Consider the following 23,905-nt stretch of genomic DNA (forward strand, 5'->3'; position numbering starts at 1 on the left):
AATTCCCCTTAGCAACAATACCGTATCTTGTTGAATTGATAAAATGAGTGAAGATATTGAAAATCAATTGTGTTTGGAACTCAAAAAAATTGAATTCAGTATACAACTCGATGAATCAGAGACAATGTACGAAGCATTGAAAGCTTATTTCGAAAAGAACTGCTTTCCCTTCAGCAATATGATATCATGCACAACTGATGATGCACCACTTATGACAGGTCATCAAGCTGGTCTGGTGTCACATCTGGAAAAAGAAATGCCTGGTCTATTCACAATACCCTGTGCAATTCACTGGCAACATCTCATTGCTAAAAGGCTGAGTGAGTGACTCTCTCTTCCAGCCTTGCTGTAATAATATGTTGTCAACAAAATCAAATCTCAGGCTTTAAACACTAGACAGTTCCATCAATTATGTGAAGAAAATGGTGAAGAATATGAAACACTTCTTCACACTGAAGTTCGTTGGTTATCTAAAGGCTCTTGTTTGAAGCACTGTTGTAGAATTCTTACATATACATCATAATGAACAACTTGCAAAAACGTTGACTTCATACACGGTGATGTAGCTTAATTGGCTGATATTTACAATAAAATGAACATTCTAAATTTGTAACTGCAAGGGAATAATTTTACCCTCATTCAAGCAAAAAATGCAATTAACAGTTTCATAAGCAAAATCAAACTGTATAAACAAAACCTGGGAAAGAAGGAGTTTTGTCAGTTTCTGTCCATTGATTGAACAGAATATTCCTGACTGAGTAAAGAACCCATTTGTGTGCAAACCAGAGGAACAAAAATTGATTTGCAGAAGGACATTGTCAAGCTACAATGTGACGAAGAAGGAAAGACGATTTTTGAAATGTGAAATGTGGTCACATTGCAGTGTGAAATTTTCTTTACTGTGGAATGAAGTAAGGCTATTTTTCATTGCATTCCCATCTTACTTGGTGGAGAAAGAATTTAATCCAGTAAACCAAGTTTTATGGAGGCTTAGTGGTTAGAGTGTCAGCACCATGATTATAAGATTGTGGTTTCGATTCCTGGACCGGGCGACGCGTTGTGTTCTTGAGCAAAACATTTCATTTCATGTTGCTCCAGTCCACTCAGCTGGCAAAAATGAGTAATGCTGTGATGGACTTGCATCCCATCCAGCTGGGGAACACATACGTCATAGAATCTGGGAAACCGGGCCAATGAGCCTGGCTAGGCTTTAAAAGGGTGCATTTATTTATTTTATTATTATTTAAACCAAATTTTAACTAAAAACAGAAACCACCTAGTGATTTACGACTTCTTTTGTCAAATTTAGAACCAAGCTGCAAGGATCACACTGATCACATCCAATGCAGTCAGTAAATGTTGCTGTGAATAAAATGTATACATGTATATTCTTTACTCTCTTTTACTTGTTTCAGTCATTTGACTGCAGCCATGCTGGAGCACCATCTTTAGTCGAGCAAATCGACCCCGGGACTTATTCTTTGTAAGCCCAGTACTTATTCTATCGGTCTCTTTTGCCGAACTGCTAAGTTACGGGACGTAAACACACCAGCATCGGTTGTCAAACAATGCTAGAAGGACAAACACAGACACACAAACATATACACACACATACATATATATACATATATACATATATACGACAGTCTTCTTTCAGTTTCTGTCTACCAAATCCACTCACAAGGCTTTGGTCGGCCCGAGGCTATAGCAGAAGATACTTACCCAAGATGCCACGCAGTGGGACTGAACCCGGGACCATGTGGTTGGTTAGCAAGCTACTTACCACACAGCCACTCCTGTGTCTATGTAAAATTTTCTTCTATTTCTAAATAAATCATAAGAAACAATTACTTATTTAGCATTCATATTAGGTGGGGGGCGTGGGTGGGCAGTAAAAGTATCCACATGTTCTAAGGAGGACATTTGCCAAAAAAAAGGTTGGGAAACACTGATCTACAAGATGATGATTGTAGTGATGATGATGATGATGATGATGACGATGGTGGTGGTGATCTAGGTGGTGATGGTGGTAGTGGAGGAAGAGGAGAAAAATACAATATGAATCCAAATGTAATATTTCATTTGTTTATTCATTTGACATTTAAGTAGTTTTGTTCAGTCATTTTAAGCTTTACATCCTCTTGCCAAGGTGATGGCCAACAGTGGGTGCAGTTTCCACTCCTGACATTTTCTCCATATAACTGTCTGACAGTTGACCAGGAGGGAAAGAGAATTCCTTGAAAGATATGTATTCCATTGGTTTCTCCTCTTGTATTTTAGACAGCTTTTCTTTCAATGTTTTCTTGATCTCAGCCAGTCTCTCGTCATTCATATAATGAGCACCGTGGACCATGAATGGCTTTAAGACATCCAGGCCACAAAAGCGAAGACTATACTAGAAGAGAATAATTGAAAGAATGAGTATTAATGAAGGGCGGGGGTCTTTACCCCACACATACACACACATGTAGACATAGCCATTCTTAGGTTTGAGTGAAAGCAGTTTAATACTAAGACAGAGAGAGAGAGAGGTGAGACAAGCAAGAGAGAGAGTAGGCAATGCTGAGAGACATCAGGAGTGAAGGAAATACAGGTTTAAAAACAAGGGGATATGTGTGTACCCTCTTTTACTCTCTCTTACTCTTGTTTCAGTCATTTGACTGTGGCCATGCTGGAGCACCACCTTTAGTCGAGCAAATCGACCCCGGGACATATTCTTTGTAAGCCTAGTACTTATTCTATCTGTCTCTTTTGCCGAACCGCTAAGTTACGGGGACATAAACACACCAGCATCGGTTGTCAAGCGATGTTAGGGGGACAAACACAGACACACAAACACGCACACACACACATATATATATATATATATACATATATACGACGGGCTTCTTTCAGTTTCCGTCTACCAAATCCACTCACAAGGCTTTGGTCGGCCCGAGGCTATAGTAGAAGACACTTGCCCAAGATGCCACGTAGTGGGACTGAACCCTGAAACCATGTGGTCGGTAAGCAAGCTACTTACCACAAAGCCACTCCTATGCCTATGGGTATATATATATCTAAATATATATGTGTATGTATTAGGTTGTCTCACATGAAATATCATATTTTAAATGGGTTTCTTACGAGTCATCTATAAATGGATTTTTAATGAGTTTCTATGTATATGCTTGTGTTTACTCTTAACTCTTTTTCTTTCTAGACAATACTCTTATTCAAAATTGCTACCCACAGCTCCTATAGCAATGTTGACAACTGAACAATACATATTTCTTTACTACCCACAGGGGACTAAACACAGAGAGGACAAACAAGGACAGAAACACAGATTAAGTCGATTACATCGACCCCAGTACGTAACTGGTACTTAATTTATCGACCCCGAAAGGATGAAAGGCAAAGTCGATCTCAGCGGAATTTGAACTCAGAACATAGCGGCGAACGAAATACCACAAAGCATTTCGCCCAGCGTGCTAACGTTTCTGCCAGCTCGCTGCCCTGAACAATACCGAGTGATTTTCTTGTACGAATACAAGTTGGGTCACTCGGCCACTGAAGCTCTACGAAACATCAAGCGGGCTTTTGGTAACGATTCTGTTGACGTTAAAACTGTTCAGAGATGGTTCCAAAGATTTCGTTCAGGAAATGAAATCCTTAAAAATGAACCAAGGGGGAGACCAAAATCAGTTATTTGGCATGATGAATTGAATGCTTTGGTTAAACGAAATCCAAGAGCAACAGTCCAAAAAATCGGATCAGACCACCAGACAATTCCCACAACTGCTTCTTGACACTTGAAGAAAATTGGAAAAGTCAAAAAGATGGATAGGTCTGTTCACGATCAACTTAATGAGATTCAAAGAAACAGACGCCTTACATGTTGATTTCTCGGTTTGAAAGAGAACCATTTTTGTATCGACTCATTGCATGTGATGAGAAATGGATATTCTTTGATAACAGCAGGAGGACAAAACAGTGGTTAGATGCAGGAGAGTCACCAAAACACTATGCAAAACCACCATTGCACCCTAAAAAATTGATGGTCCCTGTATGGTGGTCAACAAAGTGGGGTTATTCATTATTCATTTTTGCAACAAGGAAAAACTGTAACAGCGACATCCTATTGTCAAGAAACTGATTCTATGCATGAAAAATTAAAAAAGAAGCTATCCAGATTAGTGAATAGAGATGGCCCAGTTTTGCTTCATGCACAGCCTCACACTTCTCAAGCTACGGTCCACAAGTTGCAAACCCTGAAGTATGAAATCTTGGCACATCTTCCTTATTCTCCTTATATCTCTCCTGCTGACTATCACATATTTAAACACTTTGAGCTTGCAATAGGCAATAAGACGTTTTTTAATAAAGAAGAGGTAATTAAAGCATTTGAACAGTTTATCTGTGTAAAAGATGACAAATTCTTTGAAGATGGAATATATGCCCCACTGGATGAAGATCATAAATGGACAAGGATCATATTTAGATTAAATAAATAAATATTCTAAAACTTAAAAAACAATTTTAATGTTTCCATTTTCGAATGCGATATTTCATGTAAGACAACCTAATATATGTCTAAATATGTTTGTGTGCATATATCTATCTATCTATATATATGTGTGCATATACCTATCTATCTAGATATATATGTGTGCATATATCTATCTATCTATCTAGACATATGTGTGTGCATATATCTATCTATCAATCAAGATATATGTGTGTGTGTGCGTATATCTATCTATCAAGATGTGTATGTGCATATACCTACTTATCTATCTAGATGTGTGTGCATGTATCTATCTATCTATCTATCTATATATGTGTGTGCATATATCTATCTATCTAGATATATGTGTGTGCATATATCTATTTATCTAGATATATGTGTATGTATATATTTATTTATATGTGTGTGTATATATCTATCTATATGTGTTTATATATCTATTTATATGTGTGTTTATATATCTATATATATGTGTATATATCTATTTATATGTGTGTGTATATATCTATCTATCTAAATATGTGTCGGTGGATAGATAGATAGATAGATAGATAGATAGACAGACAGACAGACAGACAGACAGACAGACAGACAGACAGACAGACAGATAGATAGATAGATAGATAAATAGATAGATGGATATATGGATAGATAGATTAGATAAATAGATTAAATAGTTTAGATAGACAGACAGACAGACAGGTGTGTGTGTGTGTGTGTGTGTGTGTTTATGAATAGAAAAAGAGAAGGACATGAGAACACAAACTATGAATACAAAAGAAATTGGAAAGAGTGGAAGAAAAACAGACTGACAGATAAAATGTCAGAAATATAGTTAGAAAAAGTATAACAGAAAATTAAGTAAATGTCAAGAGAACAGAAATTAGGTAAAAAAACTTAGCTCACAGCTGTTTCTGCTATAGATGCAGAGAACATTTCAAAAGTGATCTTTACCGTGTGCTTAAATTCTTTCTCAAATAAATTTGCACATCATACCAGATGCTCTGAGAAAGCTATAGGGTGATACACAAACACTCAGCTTTGAGTGCACTGCATCTTATAACCGAAACAGCTGTAAGCTAATGAAGTTGATTATGTAATTCATGTTCCCTTGTCATTTATTTAACTTCATATTATGCTCTGTGCTTGACTAACATTTTAGTCTAAAGCATATATATATATTTGGGTGCAAAGAGTACCTTACAAGTGTGATCGTTGACAGAGAGGCTAACTGGCTTCCATGCCAGTGGCACATAAAAGGCACCATTCGAGTGTGATCGTTACTATCATTGCCTTACTGGCACTTGTGCCCATGCTAATAGGGTACTAAGAGCATCATCTGAGTGTGATCATTACCAGAGCAGCTAACTGGCTTCCATGCCGGTGGCACGTAAAAGGCACCATTCGAGCGTGATCATTACCAGCGTCACCTTACTGGCACCTGTGCTGGTGGCATGTGTAAAAAGATTTGAGCGAGGTCATTGCCAGTACCGCCTGACAGGCCCCCATGCCGGTGGCACGTGAAAAGCACCCACTACACTCTTGGAGTGGTTAGCATTAGGAAGGGCATCCAGCTGTAGAAACTCTGCCAGATTAAGATTGGAGCCTAGTGCAGCCATCTGGTTCGCCAGCCCTCAGTCAAATTCATCCAACCCATGCTAGCATGGAAAGCGGACGTTAAACGATGATGATGATAATGATGATGATGATGATGATGAATTCTAGCTCCAGGTTAATTAGTATCACCATGTCTAGGTGAAATCTTAAAATAGTTAGAAAGATAAAGACAGAGATGAACAGATAGACAAGCAGATTCAGAAAGAGAAGCTAGGCTGGACAAGGAGTGTGATATTTACTTGTATTGGCCACAGAGCTACATTGATATCTCCATTGAATCCGTTTGGTGTAAACATCGCTTCAGAAGCCCCTGTGGTAAATGACAGCATTGTGCGTTTACCCTGAAAATGAAAGGAAAAGAAACATTTAGTCATGTGTGTGTGTGCATATATCTATCTATCAAGATATGTGTATGTGCATATACCTACCTATCTATCTAGATGTATGTGTCTGCATATATCTATCTATCTAGATATATGTGTGTGTGCATATATGTATCTATCTGGATATATGTGTGCGCATATATCTATTTATCTATTCCATTTTTTGGTCTATGGATCCATTTGATTCCTATTTTACTTAAATGGATCCTCAGATAGAGAATAACGAGAGCATGATGGGAATGAAGAAAATGCTGTGGCCAGCAGAACCGACTCGGCACCAGACAGCCTGGTCAATCCAGCTGATCTAGGATCCTCGTAGTCATTTGTTGTTTAGCCCTTAGGCATTCAGATTTCTCAAGCAGAAGTCATTCTTATTCATTTGCATTGTTTTCAAATTATCATGCATTGTCTTGCAAATAACTTGCACATGCAAGCGCTACCAGTCAAAAGCTCCGTATACCGGAAGCCAGCAAGTGTATGGGGTCATCAGGAGAGAATGCGCGCCGTTTCGGGGCCTACCTCTCGACAGCATCAATGCGCACTGGCCCCCTCCTCACTGATATGAGGCCCCACTTGCTAGATCAGCTGGTTATGAAGTTAAACTCAATATCCTTCTAGCCATCGCTCATCATCTCTTTTTAACCAAATCCAGTAGCTTTAGAATGATTTAGAAGGATATAGTAGGGTTAGTATGAGAGGCCGTATCTAGCCAGTCTGAGCATAAAACAAGTAGAATATATTGGCTGGATTTGGCCAGTTTAAATGTTCAAGGGTTTAAAAATCCTTTTACATTTATATACTCTTTTACTTGTTTCAGTCATTTGACTGTGGCCATGCTGGAACACTGCCTTTAGTCAATCAAATCGACCCCAGGACTTATTCTTTGTAAGCCTAGTACTTATTCTATCGGTCTCTTTTGCTGAACCGCTAAGCTAGGGGGACGTAAACACACCAGCATCAGTTGTCAAGTGATGTTGGGGGAACAAACACAGACACACACATACACATAGATATATATACAGATATAGATATATACATATATACGACGGGTTTCTTTCAGCTTCCGTCTACCAAATACACTCACAAGGCTTTGGCCAGCCCGAGGCTATAGTAGAAGACACTTGCCCAAGGTGCCATTCAGTGGGACTGAACCTGGAACCACGTTGTTGGTAAATTGTAGAAATATAACTGATTTATTACACAATTTTTAATAAGAAAATATTATATGGGCCCCTAAGGATCACTTGGACCCCGGTTGAGAGCCACTGATATAACTGGTGGACTACATAGTGTATGTTTAATTAGTGCAATAATGCACAACAATAAAATGGGTGCAACAGATGCAGGTCAATGATTAGAATGCAGCATTTGGTTATCTTTTACAAACAGACGTCATATAGCCTACACCGGTCTTTAGTCTGTATCCTACTGAGGTCAATAATATACCTTTTACTTTTTACTTGCTTTCGGTCATTAGAACAAGGCCATGCTGGAGCACTACCTAGAAGAATTTTTAGTTGAGTGAATGAACCCCAGCACATTTTTTTAAAGCCTGGTCCTTATTCTATTGGTCTCTTTACCAAACTGCTAAGTTATGGGGATATAAACACAACACTGGTTGCCAAATGGTGGTGGGGGACAAACACAGACACAAAGACACACACACATACATACACACACAAACACACATACAATGGGCTTCTTTCAGTTTCCATCTGCCAAATTCACACATAAGGCTTTGGTCACACCAAGGCTTATAGTGGAAGACACTTGCCTAAGGTGCCACACAGTGGAACTAGACCTGGAACCATGTGGCTGGGAAGCAAGCTTCTTACCACACAGCCATGCCCATACCTACTTATATTATATATTTTGTGTGTGTGTGCGTGTGTCTATTTGTGCTTGTGTTTGTCCCCACCACCAGCTCAAGGCCTGAGATGTTTTTAGTGGGAAGGGCTAGGCAATTACATTGACCCCAGTACTCAAATGTTACGTACCTTACTGACTCTGAAAGGATGAAAGGTATAGTCAGGCTTGGTAACATTTAAACTTGGAACATAAAGCTAGAAGAAATACTGCTAACCATTTTGTCCAGTGTACTGACAATTCTGCTAGCTCACTACCTTGAGGTCAACAATATTGGTTTCAAATTTTGGCACAAGGTCAGCAAGTTCAGGGGAGAAACCCCAGAAGGGATGAAAGGCAAAGCTGACCTCAGTGGGATTTGAACTCAAAATGTAAAGATGGACAAAATTTTGCTAAGCATTTTACCTGGTATGCCAGCTCATTACTTTGAGATCAACAATATTCTTTTTACTATAGGCACAAGGCCTGAAATTTTAGGGATGGGTATAATCAATTGTATCGAACCCAATACTCAATTGATACTTAATTTATTGACCCCAAAAAGGATGAAAGGCAAAATCAACCTCGGTGGAATTTGAACTCAGATCAGAGTGACGAGCAAAATACCACTAAGCATTTCATCTAGTGTGCTAATGATTATCATTTCTTTACTACCCACAAGGGGCTACACAAGGAGGGGACAAACAAGGACAGACAAATGGATTAAGTCGATTATATCGACCCCAGTGTGTAACTGGTACTTAATATATCGATCCCGAAAGGTAAAGTTGACCTCAGCGGAATTTGAACTCAGAACGTAACGGCAGACGAAATACTGCTAAGCATTTCATCCGGCGTACTAACGATTCTGCCAGGTCACTGCCTCATTGAGGTTAATAATATTAACAATGATCGGGAAGGAAACGCTCATCATGGCCACAATCAAATTCCAGAGAACAGTATAAAAAAATAAAAAGATATATTTAAAGGACTGAAGAATTACCTTGAGTAAACCATTATCCAAAAGTTTTCCTTGTCTTTGATCATAAGCAAACCCACTGATCAATACCTTTTCAAACCATCCTTTCAACATTGCAGGCATTGAGTACCAATATATGGGAAACTGGAAATAAATCACGTCAGCCCAAGAGACCTTATCAAGTTCTTGTTGAATATAAGGAGGCAATGCCTTAGCAGCATAGGCATTTGCAATTGCATGACTATATTGAATATGATCCTTATTGGGTGAACTGTCTGTAAAGCAAAGAGAAATGATATCTTTAACTCATGACATATAATACAAAATATACAGAGTGAGAATTGTCTGGAATGCATAGTTTAACTCAAAGCAGGAATATGGCTATGCAGTTAAGAACTTCACTTTGCAACTAAGTGATTCTAGGTTCAGTCTAGTATAGAGTCAGATTGACCAAAATTTATGCGTCAAATATAAGTAAAAAAAAAACTGTGCAGATACTTATCGCATGTGTGTGTGTGTGAAAGATATATACATACAGGTGAGAAAATAAATAAACCAGTGCACCAAACAAATATAGTTCGTGGTATTTATTCCAATCAAGGTATATGGGCACTTACTTAGCATTCTTACTATGGATATTGCAGTAAATCAGTGAGAAACCCATTGGGAAATTTATAACCAATGACACCACTAATCACAAAATCTTTCATCTTTTACTTGTTTCAGTTATAAAACTGTGGCCATGCTGGGGCACTGACTTCAAGAAATTTTAGTTGAATAAATCTATCTTAGTACTTATTTTATTTTTTTAAAGCCTAGAACTTATTTTATTGGTCTCTTATACCTAACCACTAAGTTATGGAAGACTGGGATAAGGTGAACCAGAAGGAAACAGCAATGACATCAATAGCAGAGGGGCCCTACCAGAAGAGGAAGAGGGAGCGAGAAAGTGAGGGAAGTAGGACCAGCGTGGACCTCTTTTGCCATGAGCAGCTATAGTGGATGGTTGCAAGTAGACATAGAAGCTAGGAAAGGCATTAGCAGTGGATTGAAGCAGTAGGTCAGATGGGTAGGCCACATCTTAGATTTAACCCAGCTGGACAGCTGATACTGAGAGGTAGGTAGGACAAAATTTAAGCCAGGGGTGGGGGCTGGGACACTTCAAATTCAGTGGGCCTCCTCTGCACAAGAATTAAAATTTTGGAAAATTAGCAAATTTATATCTCAAGGCCCATCTATCACGTGTAATTTTATTTGATGAGGTAGCAGAGAAAGTTTCAATAAACAACTGAAAATGTTGCTTGATAGATACACTTTTCAGAGTTCAAATTTGTTTCTAACACATTCACTTGCAGTATTTGACTTTTCCTTCATTGTGAAAGAATGAAGAATGAAGGAGGGAAGAAGAGATAAAACATTTTTTTCTTTAACACAAGTTACAAATGTTTCAGAATGTAGAATACAATCAAATGACAGAAAATTACAAAAAAGAAAAATATTATATCATTTTAGTGGATGCTGTTCCAAAGGTATGATGAGTGTGTTTGTATGAGAGGAGAGACAAACATTGAAAAGACATAGATTTTTTAAAACTTTTGTTTTAAAATAGCTTCCCTTCGTTGTTTTGCAATGCATGAAAAAAAGGGAAAATCCTGATAAAATTTTCAAAATTCCACAGCTATTCCATCATATGACAACATACAAGTTCTGGTCTTCTAGTAGGTCTTTGTAATAGCAAAAACTAGTTCTTCTGAAATGCCATATGCTTGAAAAATCTTCAATATTTTGTAATAATGGGTGTTGTCAAACCTGTTGCTGAAGTCCACAAAGGTTATAATGGCAGTGAAAATAAGATCAGCATCAATGCCATCAGATCTTTCTGTAGTGAGGGATATGTGATCGCCTGGATCTGTAAGATCAAGGTCGTAGCCAGACTGCAAAGCATTGAAAATGTAGCAGGTCTCATGGCTCTGTATCTGGAGGGGAACACTTCAGCGCTGCACCTCGAAATAAATGAAATGGACCAACTGGATGCAGAGAAGATAGAGCAGCATGTAAAGGAAACCTTTATGGGAGGATTATATGCTGCATTTGCCAAGCTAGGAAAGGTCAATGGTCAGGTGAACATGTATGTAGTGGAGGTTCAGAGACTGGCCATCCTTTCTGGTTTTACCAGAGAAGGACTAGAAAAGGTGGCACAGCTGATCACATATCCCTCGCTACAGAAAGATCTGATGGCATTGATGCTGATCTTATTTTCACTGCCATCTCATGGAAGGGGACAACAACAACAAGGAACAAAAATATATATATACATATGTATGTATGTATATACGAATGCTGAAATAGCTTGTAGTATGAGGGAACTGTAATGTGAGAAACAAAATAAGGTTTACCATAAATCCTCGAGTATAATCCGCATTTTTTTCCCAAAATCTAAAGGTCAAAATCCCTCGTGCGTACTATATACGAAGTTAAAAATGAAAAATATTTTCTAAGCAGTGTCCGAGTCTCTATTTGCTGTCCGGCAATGTTTATTCAGACGCATTTTGTGATGTCGGGAGTGAAAAGCTGGCTTTTGTAAATAGTTTCCCTAATGACATATTGATGCAGCTGCAACAACTGCTAGGCAGCAAGAAATTGGTGATGAGTGAACTTGCCATCCAACCTTGCTTGTTGACACGAAACACTGAGCTGAATGCAGTGGCAATGACAGTCATAGAAGCCCATAATGTTATGTGACGATTGCTGAAGAATGAGGAGAGTAAATCTGCCATGGAGTGGCAGCAACCATTTAGGGGCTGGTGTTTCAAGCGTCAGGGACAACACATGGCAAGGAACTGTGCAGATACAAAGGCCAAACCCATTTGCTACTAGTGCAGACAGACAGAGAAAAGGCCACGGGGAAAGTTGCTGCCTCTCAAACTTTCCCTGCAAGCAAATAGTGGCTCTCATGCAGTCCACTGTTCATAGTTGAAGTTCTGATTGGAGGAAAAGCATTCATACCCCCATGGATATGAGCTGTACACCTCTCATGACCCCCAAGAGTGACAAAAAAGTGGAAGGGGACAAGTAGTGTTAGGGTAGCTGACAGCAGTGAAATTGGATGTAAGAAAAGCAGCAAAGTGGAGATGGAAGTGTGGGACACGACACTGAGGCTGCAGGCAATTGTGATCAACCATATGGTAGGGTTAGGGTTTTAATGTGGTGATGGGCATCGATGTGATCAACTGCCTTGGTGGTGTCAGTGTCAGTAGAGATATGGTTTCATTTGGTGGTGCTAGGACAACATGCTTTGTGAGTCTGCAACAAGAGAGGGGGACGAGCCCAGTGGGTAAGACTGTACTGCGTACACCATTGAGGATAAAGATTTTCAGGCAGTGTTCAGCTGTCAGCAGTGGACAGTTGAGTAGCACTGGAAAGGAGAAACCCAGACACTGAAGAACAGTCTAAGCTGTTATCAGTATACCTTGAAAGGAGACACCAGGAGTGTGATGGATTAAGGAGGAAATGGAAGGAGGAAATAGAGAATGGAGTGCTGCCACTAATGGCACACATGCATAAACACACACATTTATATATATATATATATATATATATATATAGGCGCAGGAGTGGCTATATAGGCGCAGGAGTGGCTGTGTGGTAAGTAGCTTGCTTACCAACCACATGGTTCCGGGTTCAGTCCCACTGCGTGGCACCTTGGGCAAGTGTCTTCTGCTACAGCCCCGGGCTGACCAATGCCTTGTGAGTGGATTTGGTAGACGGAAACTGAAAGAAGCCTGTCGTATATATGTATATATATATGTGTGTGTGTATATGTTTGTGTGTCTCTGTTTGTCCCCCTAGCATTGCTTGACAAGCGATGGTGGTGTGTTTACGTCCTCATAACTTAGCGGTTCGGCAAAAGAGATCGATAGAATAAGTACTGGGCTTACAAAGAATAAGTCCCGGGGTCGATTTGCTCGACTAAAGGCGGTACTCCAGCATGGCCGCAGTCAAATGACTGAAACAAGTAAAAGAGTAAAAGAGAGAGTAAAGAGTATATATATATATATATTACTTTTTTTTTTTTTTTTTTTTCCTCATTTAGGTCATGCAGAAAATATTTCTAGTTTAAATTTCAGAGTATCTTAAGCTGCAAAGTGGTTCTCCCCTTAGAAGCATAAATTAGTGTTAAGATATTTACTAATAACAGTATATGCTTGTACTAATTACCATCAAATGGTATTTATTGGGTGGATGATCAGACTGAATGAGCATCAGTATACATCAGCAGCAGCAGACAATTGGCTGCACAGTCCAGATGACAAAACCCATCAGCGATGCACTGATGGCGTTACCCCAGTGGCACGCCATTCACAAACTACGTAGAAAGTTTCTCTTTTTTTTTTTTGATAATTTTTATCAATTTTTTTTTAAAGAATCTTAGAAATATCTGTGATATATATATTCACATACACATAGAACACACATATATGTGTATATATATACATATACACCCACAGATACAAGCAACACATACACACACATGCGGTACATATGCATGTGTGTAAATGTGCTGATATATATATATATAGATAGATATTAACACACATTTATATATTCTTTTTTTTAAAACTCAGCGAAGAACTTGAGATGCCGCTGACACTTAGGACATCAAACGTGACAGGCAGAGGAGACAACGAAGGACGTCACGTGAACATGGGAAGGACGTCACGCCACGTGCGATCGGTTTAAAAGGATATTCTACATTAGTATTATATATATATATATATATATGCATATATACATACATATATGTACATACATATGCATATGTGGGCACAGGACGCCACAGAACGTAGACAACATAAAATATGAAATACGAATAGATGGAATATGAACTTTTTTTGTGAACAACAAAAGAAACAAATAGAAAACAAGACAAGCAACATAAAGAACGACCCTTCATCAGTTGTTGGCTATTTTTCTACTCCGTAAACTGTTTATTAGTATAAAAATTAGACCTTGCTCTTAGCCATATATAGGCTTCTTTCAGTTTCTGTTTACCAAATCCACTCACAAGGCTTTGGTTGGCATGAGGATATAGAATACACTTGCCCAAGGTGTCGAGCAGCAAGACTGAACCCAGAATTATGTGGTTGGGAAGTAAGCTTAAATAGAAACAAATGTTTAGCACCAAACAGTGTGAGATCACCTAACTTCTGATTCTACAATATAAAACTTCATTTTAAAGTGTTTATATTTAAATTATAAACACTCTATACAATCTTATGATTATAGAGAACTATTTTTATGTTTCATTCCAAATGAAAAAGTTAATTATTTTACTAAATCTCTCCAAATTCAGGATTATTTTCAAAATTAATTGACATGCAGATTGACAAAATACTTAAAAAGAAATTTGATGAGGAAAGAACTAATCCTTTAGCATTCAAATTACTCTGTCAAAGACAATGCTTATTTATTCATACTGCTTTGAATTAATCAAGCATTGTCTTGTAGCTTTGAGATTGATGTGATAGTAGCATAGGTGTATTTTGGTTGAGTCAGTCTCTTGTCACCTTGAAATGTTTGCCTGTAGGGTGCACAGAGCCTTCACACAAGTTATGACACCTACAGGCAAAACTCAGAGAAGCAAGAGATTGACTCAACCAAAATAAAATACATTATTAATCTTTACTATGATATTGAGTACTCTTTTCTCTGAAAGTCAACACTAAACATTATATATATATAATTGGATCGTATGACATAATCATAGTCGTTAACGTTTCAAGTTTGATAATAGAGTTTTTTATAAGAAAAATTATTATTTTATTTATTTCTTAAAAAAAAAATATTGTTTAAATATATTTGCTTATTTATTTAACTATTTTCTTTAACCTGAAGATTGACTATAACCATAATTCGAATTATTAATTGAATTTAAATTATTGTAATTCGAATAACGGGCATGAAACGTACGTAGTGGTTTTACTTTTTATCTTATATTAAACTTTTTAATACTTTTTGCTAGTTATATATATTTAATAAAAAAATTTTGTTAAATTATAAATATAAATTAATAATTTTAATTTTAAATTTAAATAATTTAAATTTTTTAATTTTATATATTTTGTATATTATATTAATTATTTTTATTTTTATATTTTGGTTTATGTTTTTCACTGTTTGATTTGCCTAATAGTGGTTTTATCTCTAATTTAATTTATATATATATATATATATATATATATATATATATATATATATATACAAAATAAGAAAATGGAGGAATAGATTTCTTTCAATCATCAACTACTAGATAATACTAATTCATATAATTTATTAACGAATTATTTAGGGACATCCAGATCAAATAGAATAATACAGAATAAAACAGTACACATTAATAAGTAAGATAATACCATAAGAACAATACATATAAATATAAAATGGATCTTACAGCTGTTTCAGCCTGTAGATAAGAGTATCTCATTATGCTCATATTAGTCAGATGTATTGAGGTAATATGCAGTTATAAATGAGTTACTTATATAAATATTTCAAGGCCTCATCTATATATATATAATCAGACCATACCAGGGAAAAAAATCACTGTATCCTTGTAAAATTATTACTACTTCTTGTTACAGCCATCTTCAACTATGAAAGGCAATAGTCAACATCAAAAGTATTTGAGACTGCCAATGAAAAGAGATTAAATAATGTACAGCAATGCTTTAGATTCTTTATCAGACATTTATGAAAAGTTCAAGAAATTAAAACAAATTGTAAAGATTTTTTTTTTACCAATTACTTCTTTCCTTCTTATAACGGGATCAAACTTTTGGGCATAAAGATCAGATTCTTTAATTTCATAGCCCTTCTCCTTAAAGACACTGATTGCATAATTCTTCAGAGTTGCATTCAAAGATTTTGGCTCTTCATGAGCAAAAACGACAAGCACACGTTTCAGCATCTTTCAGTTGTCTAAAAAAGCAGAAATCCTGAAAATGAAAAGAAACTATATTAAGAACATGTATTCATTTTGCAAGATTCTTGATCAGAACTCGTGTGTTGAAACAAATATCATTGTATTTAGGGATGGTCATGTTGCCAATTTAGCCAATGAAAACATGCACTATTTATTTGATGTTCCCTTGCTTCAGCTTTTTTTCATACTCTTTTACTTGTTTCAGCATTTGACTATGGCCATGCTGGAGCACCACCTTTAGTTGAGCAAATCGACCCCAGGACTTATTCTTTGTAAGCCTAGTACTTATTCTATCAGTCTCTTTTGCTAAACCGCTAAATTACGGAGGGGTGTAAACACACCAGCATCGGTTGTCAAGTGATGTAGGGGGGGAACAAACACAGACACACAAACATACACACACACACACACATATATATATATATATACATATAAACGACAGGCTTCTTTCAATTTCTATCTACCAAATTCACTCATATGGCTCTGGTTGGCCCAAGGCTATAGTAGAAGACACTTGCCCAAGGTGCCATGCAGTGGGACTGAACCCAGAACCATGTGGTTGGTAAGCAAGCTACTTACCACACAGCCACTCCTATTTCATCACGCTTCTGTGACCTCATCAGTGGTCCTTTACTTTCTTCTTTCTTTTTTGTGTCTCTCCTTCCTAACAATCTGCAGTTTTGTTTTCCTGTTGTGTATGTCTTTATTAGTGCATACATATATCTCTGAGTGTGTGGGAATGTATAAGGTACCCACATTATCAGTATCCCCTGTTTATTTACGTTTATTTTATTTTATTTGTTTGTTTTTATCTACTTACTTTTTTCTTTTTTGTGTTAATTTATTGTATTTTGTTTATGTATTTAACTAGCAGTATCGCCCGGCATTGCTTGGGTTTGTAAGGGAAATAACTATAAAAGCATTTTTAGAGAGTTATAGCCAAAAAATAGCAAACAAATGCATTAAAAATGGAAAAAAAATTATGGTAATTTTTTTTAAAAATCGTTGACTCATCGTAGACATTTTTAGAGAGTTACTTCCCTTATATAATAGCGAAAAAATGCATTAAAATGGAAAAAAATGATGGTAAATTTTTTTTTAAATCGAAGACTCATTGTAGACGCGCGCTAATACCCAGAAGGGCTCGATATGAATCACGACTATAAGATACCCGGTTTTCATTAAACTGCACCGCAAAATGTGGGAGTAGTTAGGAATCTAAATCGTAGGAGACAGACACACAACCTTACTTTTATATATAAAGATTACTTAATTCCATTTATTTATCTATCTGTTGTATTAATTTCATATGAAATTAATACAACAGATAGATAAATAAATGGAATTAAGTAATTAAATACATAAACAATATATAATAAATTAATATAAAAAAGAAAAAGTAAGTAGATAAAAACAAATAAATAAAATAAAATGAATCTGAATAGGCGCAGGAGTGGCTGTGCGGTAAGTAGCTTGCTTACAAACCACATGGTTCAGGGTTCAGTCCCACTGCGCAGCACCTTGGGCAAGTGTCTTCTTCTATAGGCTCGGGCCAACCAAAGCCTAGTGAGTGCATTTGGTAAACGGAAACTGAAAGAAGCCCGTCGTATATATATGTATGTATGTGTGTGTATATGTTTGTGTGTCTCTGTTTGTCCCCTCAGCATTGCTTGACAACCGATGGTGGTGTGTTTACGTCTCCGCAACAGAGACCAATAGAATAAGTACTAGGCTTACAAAAGAATAAGTCCTCAGGTTGATTTGCTCGACTAAAGGCAGTGCTCCAGTACAGCCACAGTCACATAACTGAAACAAGTAAAAGAGTAAAAGAGTAAGCGTAAACAGTAAACAGGGGATACTGATAATGCAGGTACGATACACATTCCCATACACACACTTACCAAACATAGACACACAGGGATATATGAATGTGCAAATAAAGACACATACAACTGGAACACAGAAGTGCAGATTGTTAGGAAGGAGAGACACAAAAAAGAAAGAAGAAAGCAAAGGACCACTGATGAGGTCACAGAAGTGTAACAAAAGAACTCTGGCTGAAATATAATTAATATGAAATAAAGCTGAGCAACTGAACACCAAATAAATAGTGTGTGTGTTTTCATTGGCTAAATTGACAACATGACCATCCACAAATACAACAATATTAAGAATAATTTTTATTAAAAAGTTATGAAAATATATTTAGGAGACTTTATTAGGAAGCTATACCTATCCTTTTCCCAAAGGCATTAACTCTCTCTTTTACTTGTTTCAGTCATTTGACTGCGGCCATGCTGGAGCACCGCCTTTAGTCGAGCAAATCGACCCTGGGACTTATTCTTTGTAAGCCCAGTACTTATTCTATCGGTCTCTTTTGCCGAACTGCTAAGTGACAGGGACGTAAACACACCAGCATCGGTTGTCAAGCAATGCTAGAGGGACAAACACAGACACACAAACATATGCACACACACTTATATATATATATATATATATATATATACATATATACGACAGGCTTCTTTCAGTTTCCGTCTACCAAATCCACTCACAAGGCATTGGTCGGCCCGGGGCTATAGCAGAAGACACTTGCCCAAGATGCCACGCAGTGGGACTGAACCCGGAACCATGTGGTTGGTTAGCAAGCTACTTACCACACAGCCACTCCTGCGCCTATTAACTTAGTAAATACAGTGCAAGTAAGGCTGTTTGGTATCCAGTGTTTTTTTTTTGCTTTTTTTTTATTAGAGAAAAAAAGATTCATGATTAAAAACGCTTTTTTAAATGACTATTGAGCTACAGACTGACTGGACTCAAACCATGGCTCTTATTTTCCTGTGCGATCACCTTTTCTCCTTCCTCTTTAATCCTAGCTGGTGACTAGAGGGTGAAGGTATCTTCTCAACCAATATGCTACTGGATGATGAACTCTGGTGATGGTGTAATTCCATACTTTCTAATCCATGGCACTGGCTTAGAATGCTTGAGGTCAAAACACTATGACTTTAGACCTTCCACAATTTGTTTCACCTTTGTCTTCTATTGAGTGCTGCACTGGATTCTCCACTGCATGGTTTACTGCTGCCACAAAAGTTGGTGTGGAAAAGACGGATTTTGGTCCTTAGGGAGAGATCGTCTTACCTGTCATATCACATATGGGTGTAACCAGGATTTCAACCAGGGAAAGTTTCCAATTATTAAAATGAATCCACCATTAGCCATTTGGTCAAAAAAAAAAAAAAAAAAGCCAATCAACTGTAGGTTGAGGTATTATCCAAATTTGTTGACACTCACTCTGCTTCTCCAGAGGTTCTCATGATGTGTTTGTAGTATAGGTGTATTTTGGTCAAGCCAGTTTCTTGGTTTCTTGTTAGTCTGAGTTTTGCCTGTGGGATGCACAAGATCTTCAGGCTAATTACAGCACCCACAAGCAAAACTCAGAGTAGCAAGAGACTGACTCAACAAAAATAAAATATATTATTAATCACTGCTATTAATCTGTTCTAGGTTGCAGACATGCAATACTGAGTGGCAAAATAGATATATCATCCACTTGAATACTAAATAATTGATTAGGTTTCTATGTCATCACTCTGAAATTACAATTGACCAAAGAACTAAACCAGTAAAAAAAAGGTAAAGTTATCTTCTTGAGTCATACCAGGTTATAAGGGATAGTTTCCTGGTTTCACGTCATATATATTACCTCACCTGGATTGGACACCAGGCCATTGCAGGATTACTCATTCTTACCAGCTGAGTGGACTGGAGAAACATGAAATGAAGTGTTTTGCTCAAGAATACAATGCACTGCCTGGTCCAGGAATCGAAACTGTGATCTTACAATCATATGTCCAACACCCTAACCACTAAGCCATGCATCTACACAACAACCAGTAAACACTCACCATCTGAGCATTTAAGGCAGCTGGTTCATTCAGAAAAAATCTTTCTGGCTGAGAACAAAATCATTTTTAGGAAAGTAGTTGAATTCACAGGCCAGATCTCACTAATGTAGAATAGTACACAAAAAATACATGGCTAAAAAGTATTTTATTGAATGGCACAAGTAATTTCGAGGACAGTGGGGTGTCACCCCCAAATCTGAAATTGACATCTCTTCAAACAATCAAATTTTCAAATCGAGTTTTCCAGCATGACCCAAATCTAAACAGGTTTGAATGCTATAAAGCATATGTACCATATACAATTCTTTGACAACTTTTATTTCTTTTACATCACAAGTGACACATCGAAATGCCAGTCAATGCTGGTTCCTTACCCAGAAGCATTGTTTAAAAAAGCAGATTGCTAACTCATACCAGTCATTCAGCTGGCTGCCTGCATATTAAAAGTTTATTTGTTCAGAGATGATCTAGACTTACATGAGAGCATTTTTACCCAAGACAAACCAGGGTTTTGTTTTTCTATTTTCCCTTTTGGTTTCATCAATAATTCTCTTTTATTCTCTTTTACTTGCTTCAGTCATTTGACTGCGGCCATGCTGAAGCACCACCTTTTAGTCGAATAAATCGACCCCAGGACTTATTCTTTTGTAAGCCTAGTACTTATTCTATCGGTCTCCTTTGCTAAACCGCTAAGTTACGGGGACGTAAACACACCAGCATCGGTTGTCAAGCGATGTTGGGGGGACAAACACAGACACACAAATATATACTCTTTTTTACTCTTTTTACTTGTTTCAGTCATTTGACTGTGGCCATGCTGGAGCACCGCCTTTAATCGAGCAACTCGATCCCGGGACTTATTCTTTTGTAAGCCCAGTACTTATTCTATCGATCTCTTTTGCCGAACCACTAAGTTAGACTTAGACACACCAGCAATGTTGGGGGGACAAACACAGACACACAAACGTCACACACACAAATATATATATACATCTACATATATATGATGGGCTTCTTTGAGTTACCATCTACCAAATCCACTCACAAGGCTTTGGTTGGCCTGAGGCTATAGTAGAAGGCACTTGCCCAACGTGCCACGCAGTGGGATTGAACCCAGAACCATATGGTTGGTAAGCAAGCTACTTACCACACAGCCACTCCTGCACCACCAGCATCCCACACACAGCCTATCATATGCAATGAGTTTTGGTTAAGGCAGATACAGAGTTGGCTCATACAGGGAGATATCAAAGTGTCAGTACATTTCATTAGGAAAAAAAATCCGTTTAAATGAGACACAATTCGAATTTGTGCCAAGCCATACAGCATATCCTGTATATAATAAAAAGTGAGGTGTGTGTGCACACAAATGTATGTATATGTATGTACACTTTTCACAACATCAGTAATAAAAGCAGCACATTTGCATATTTTTATAAGCTAAAACAAAAATAGAAAAAAATAAACAGAAGATAGAACATGGACAAAGAAAATATACATACAGAAGAGACAGTCTATATCATCAAGTATGAATTTCTATACAAGAAAAATATCTTAAACTCCAGTGAGACTTAAGATCAAAACCTCTTCAGCCACACCCATCCTAGCTGAGATCCTTATCCATAACGTATAAGTTCTTTATTTTCTAAGATGATTTTTTAGTGATACTGTTACCAGCTTAAACTTGAGGGAAATTAGGATATTATTTGTACCACATTGAGGCTTTGGCTTGTTATACAGGCATATCTAAGTAGTTGTGATTGTGGAGGAAGAAAGGTTGTCTACAAAACCTAATTCTTTTAATGTTTTTTTTTCTTTTTTATAAATTGTACCACATTTACCTGCTTAGCATGTCAATTGAAACCATCTTAAAAAAAAAAAAGACTGCGATAAACAAATAAGAAAATTATAGAAAAACCGGTTGGCTGGTGTGAATGCCTTGAGGGTATGAGACCATTAGGAAAAATACTAAGCAACCAGTAATCCCATTATGAAGGACATTTGTTTTCTGCAGTATAAAACACGTGAGAGAATAGGTCAATAACCAAACCTCTACATTGTTACTTAGCATGCTAGAAAGAATAGCCATATCTCACTCGAATCACACATTCTACTATCCTAAACAAAATTGATATACTGGATAATATAATCTTAGATACACTATACCTAAAAGAGAGGGAGAGAAAAGGTAGGATGGCCTTCGTTTAAATGTTTTTAACTGTAGTATGACTGCTTGATCAGAACCAAATTGGTGCTAAGCAACACGCAAAGGAGAGAGAGAGAGACAGAGAGAGACAGAGAGAGAGAGAGAGAGAGAGAGAGTGCATGCACATACACACATGCACTAAATGACAGTGAAGAAAACTGCTGAACACCTGCACCAACACTCACCAAATACTGGCCCACAGCCAAACTTGTTTCTCTCCGTTTCTTCTGCTTTTTTCTATACAATGGATAGTTTAGCAGGTGCTGGTAAGCCAGATGACTGTGCAAAGCTCTACTCTCAGCTTTGGTATGGTTTCTACAGTTGGATGCCCTTCTAATGCCAACCACTTTAAAGAGTGTAGTGGTTGCTTTTTATGTGGCACCAGCACCAGTGAGTTCACCTAAGTAACTTGCAAGAAAAGACCCCTCAACTGAGCAAGGGGAGTAGCAATGAGAGAGATGACTTTGTGCTAGTTGATGAGTATGAATAGAAGAACAGAAACAAGTGTCTTGCAGGAGAGGAGACACATGGCTACTCCAGTTGAAAAGAGAGAGAGAGAGAGAGGAGAAAAGGAAAAAGATGGTGAAGCAGATGTGTCGAGGTGTACTCTCAAGTTACAAAGATGTTTACAGAGAAGTGGATAGGGTGTATGGATAGGAAAGTTCACAAAAGTTCAAAAAGGGTTTGGGATATGGAGGGGAGGAGAATGCAGTGTGTAAAAACAGGTGGAAAGAGGGGACATTAAGAAATTATGTTATAGGGACAGAACAAGTAAAAGAAAAAAAAAATTAGATAAAAAAAAACTAGGCGCAGGAGTGGCTGTGTGGTAAGTAGCTTGCTAACCAACCACATGGTTCCGGGTTCAGTCCCACTGCGTGGCATCTTGGGCAAGTGTCTTCTGCTATAGCCTCGGGCCGACCAATGCCTTGTGAGTGGATTTGGTAGACGGAAACTGAAAGAAGCCTGTCGTATATATGTATATATATATGTATGTGTGTGTATGTTTGTGTGTCTGTGTTTGTCCCCCTAGCATTGCTTGACAACCGATGCAGGTGTGTTTACATCCCTGTCACTTAGTGGTTCAGCAAAAGAGACCGATAGAATAAGTACTGGGCTTACAAAGAATAAGTCCTGGGGTCGATTTGCTCGACTAAAGGCGGTGCCCCAGCATGGCTGCAGTCAAATGACTGAAACAAGTAAAAGAGTAAAGAGTAATATATTAAAATAATATAACAATATACTGCAAGGGATGGTACATATTGGTTTCAAATTTTGACACAAGCCTAACAAGGAACAATAATATACAACAAATAAATAATAGAGTGAGTAAACTATGGAAATCTTATATAATTGTTACAAGAAACAATGCAAATTCACCATTATTGACTTCCACTGCTAAAAATTGGCAACATATTTGAAGCTATTATAATGGCTTGACAATGTCATCAGGTGATCGCAATGGATTATTTCTG

At 37.4% G+C, this 23,905-nt stretch overlaps 1 protein-coding gene across 4 annotated transcripts in view; it reads right to left on the bottom strand.

The window, feature by feature from the left end:
* Positions 1-2,071: 2,071 nt before the first annotated feature.
* LOC115214341 (NAD(P)H dehydrogenase [quinone] 1) overlaps positions 2,072-23,905 on the bottom strand; it is a 35,217-nt gene continuing 13,383 nt past the window's right edge. For 3 of the 4 annotated variants that reach the window (XM_029783525.2, XM_029783526.1, XM_029783527.2), the window contains exons 2-5: positions 16,133-16,329; positions 9,359-9,609; positions 6,367-6,468; positions 2,072-2,395 (exon numbers count right to left, since the gene is read on the bottom strand). In XM_029783525.2, coding sequence (XP_029639385.1) covers positions 2,132-2,395; positions 6,367-6,468; positions 9,359-9,609; positions 16,133-16,301 — 786 coding nt within the window. In that variant the 5' untranslated portion in view covers positions 16,302-16,329 and the 3' untranslated portion in view covers positions 2,072-2,131. Of the gene's footprint in view, positions 2,396-6,366; positions 6,469-9,358; positions 9,610-16,132; positions 16,330-21,729; positions 21,969-23,905 lie in introns of those variants that run through there. The other variant, XM_036504985.1, reaches the window with a different exon arrangement.

This window comes from Octopus sinensis, linkage group LG7 (assembly GCF_006345805.1).
Source record: "Octopus sinensis linkage group LG7, ASM634580v1, whole genome shotgun sequence".
NCBI classification, from domain to species: domain Eukaryota; kingdom Metazoa; phylum Mollusca; class Cephalopoda; order Octopoda; family Octopodidae; genus Octopus; species Octopus sinensis.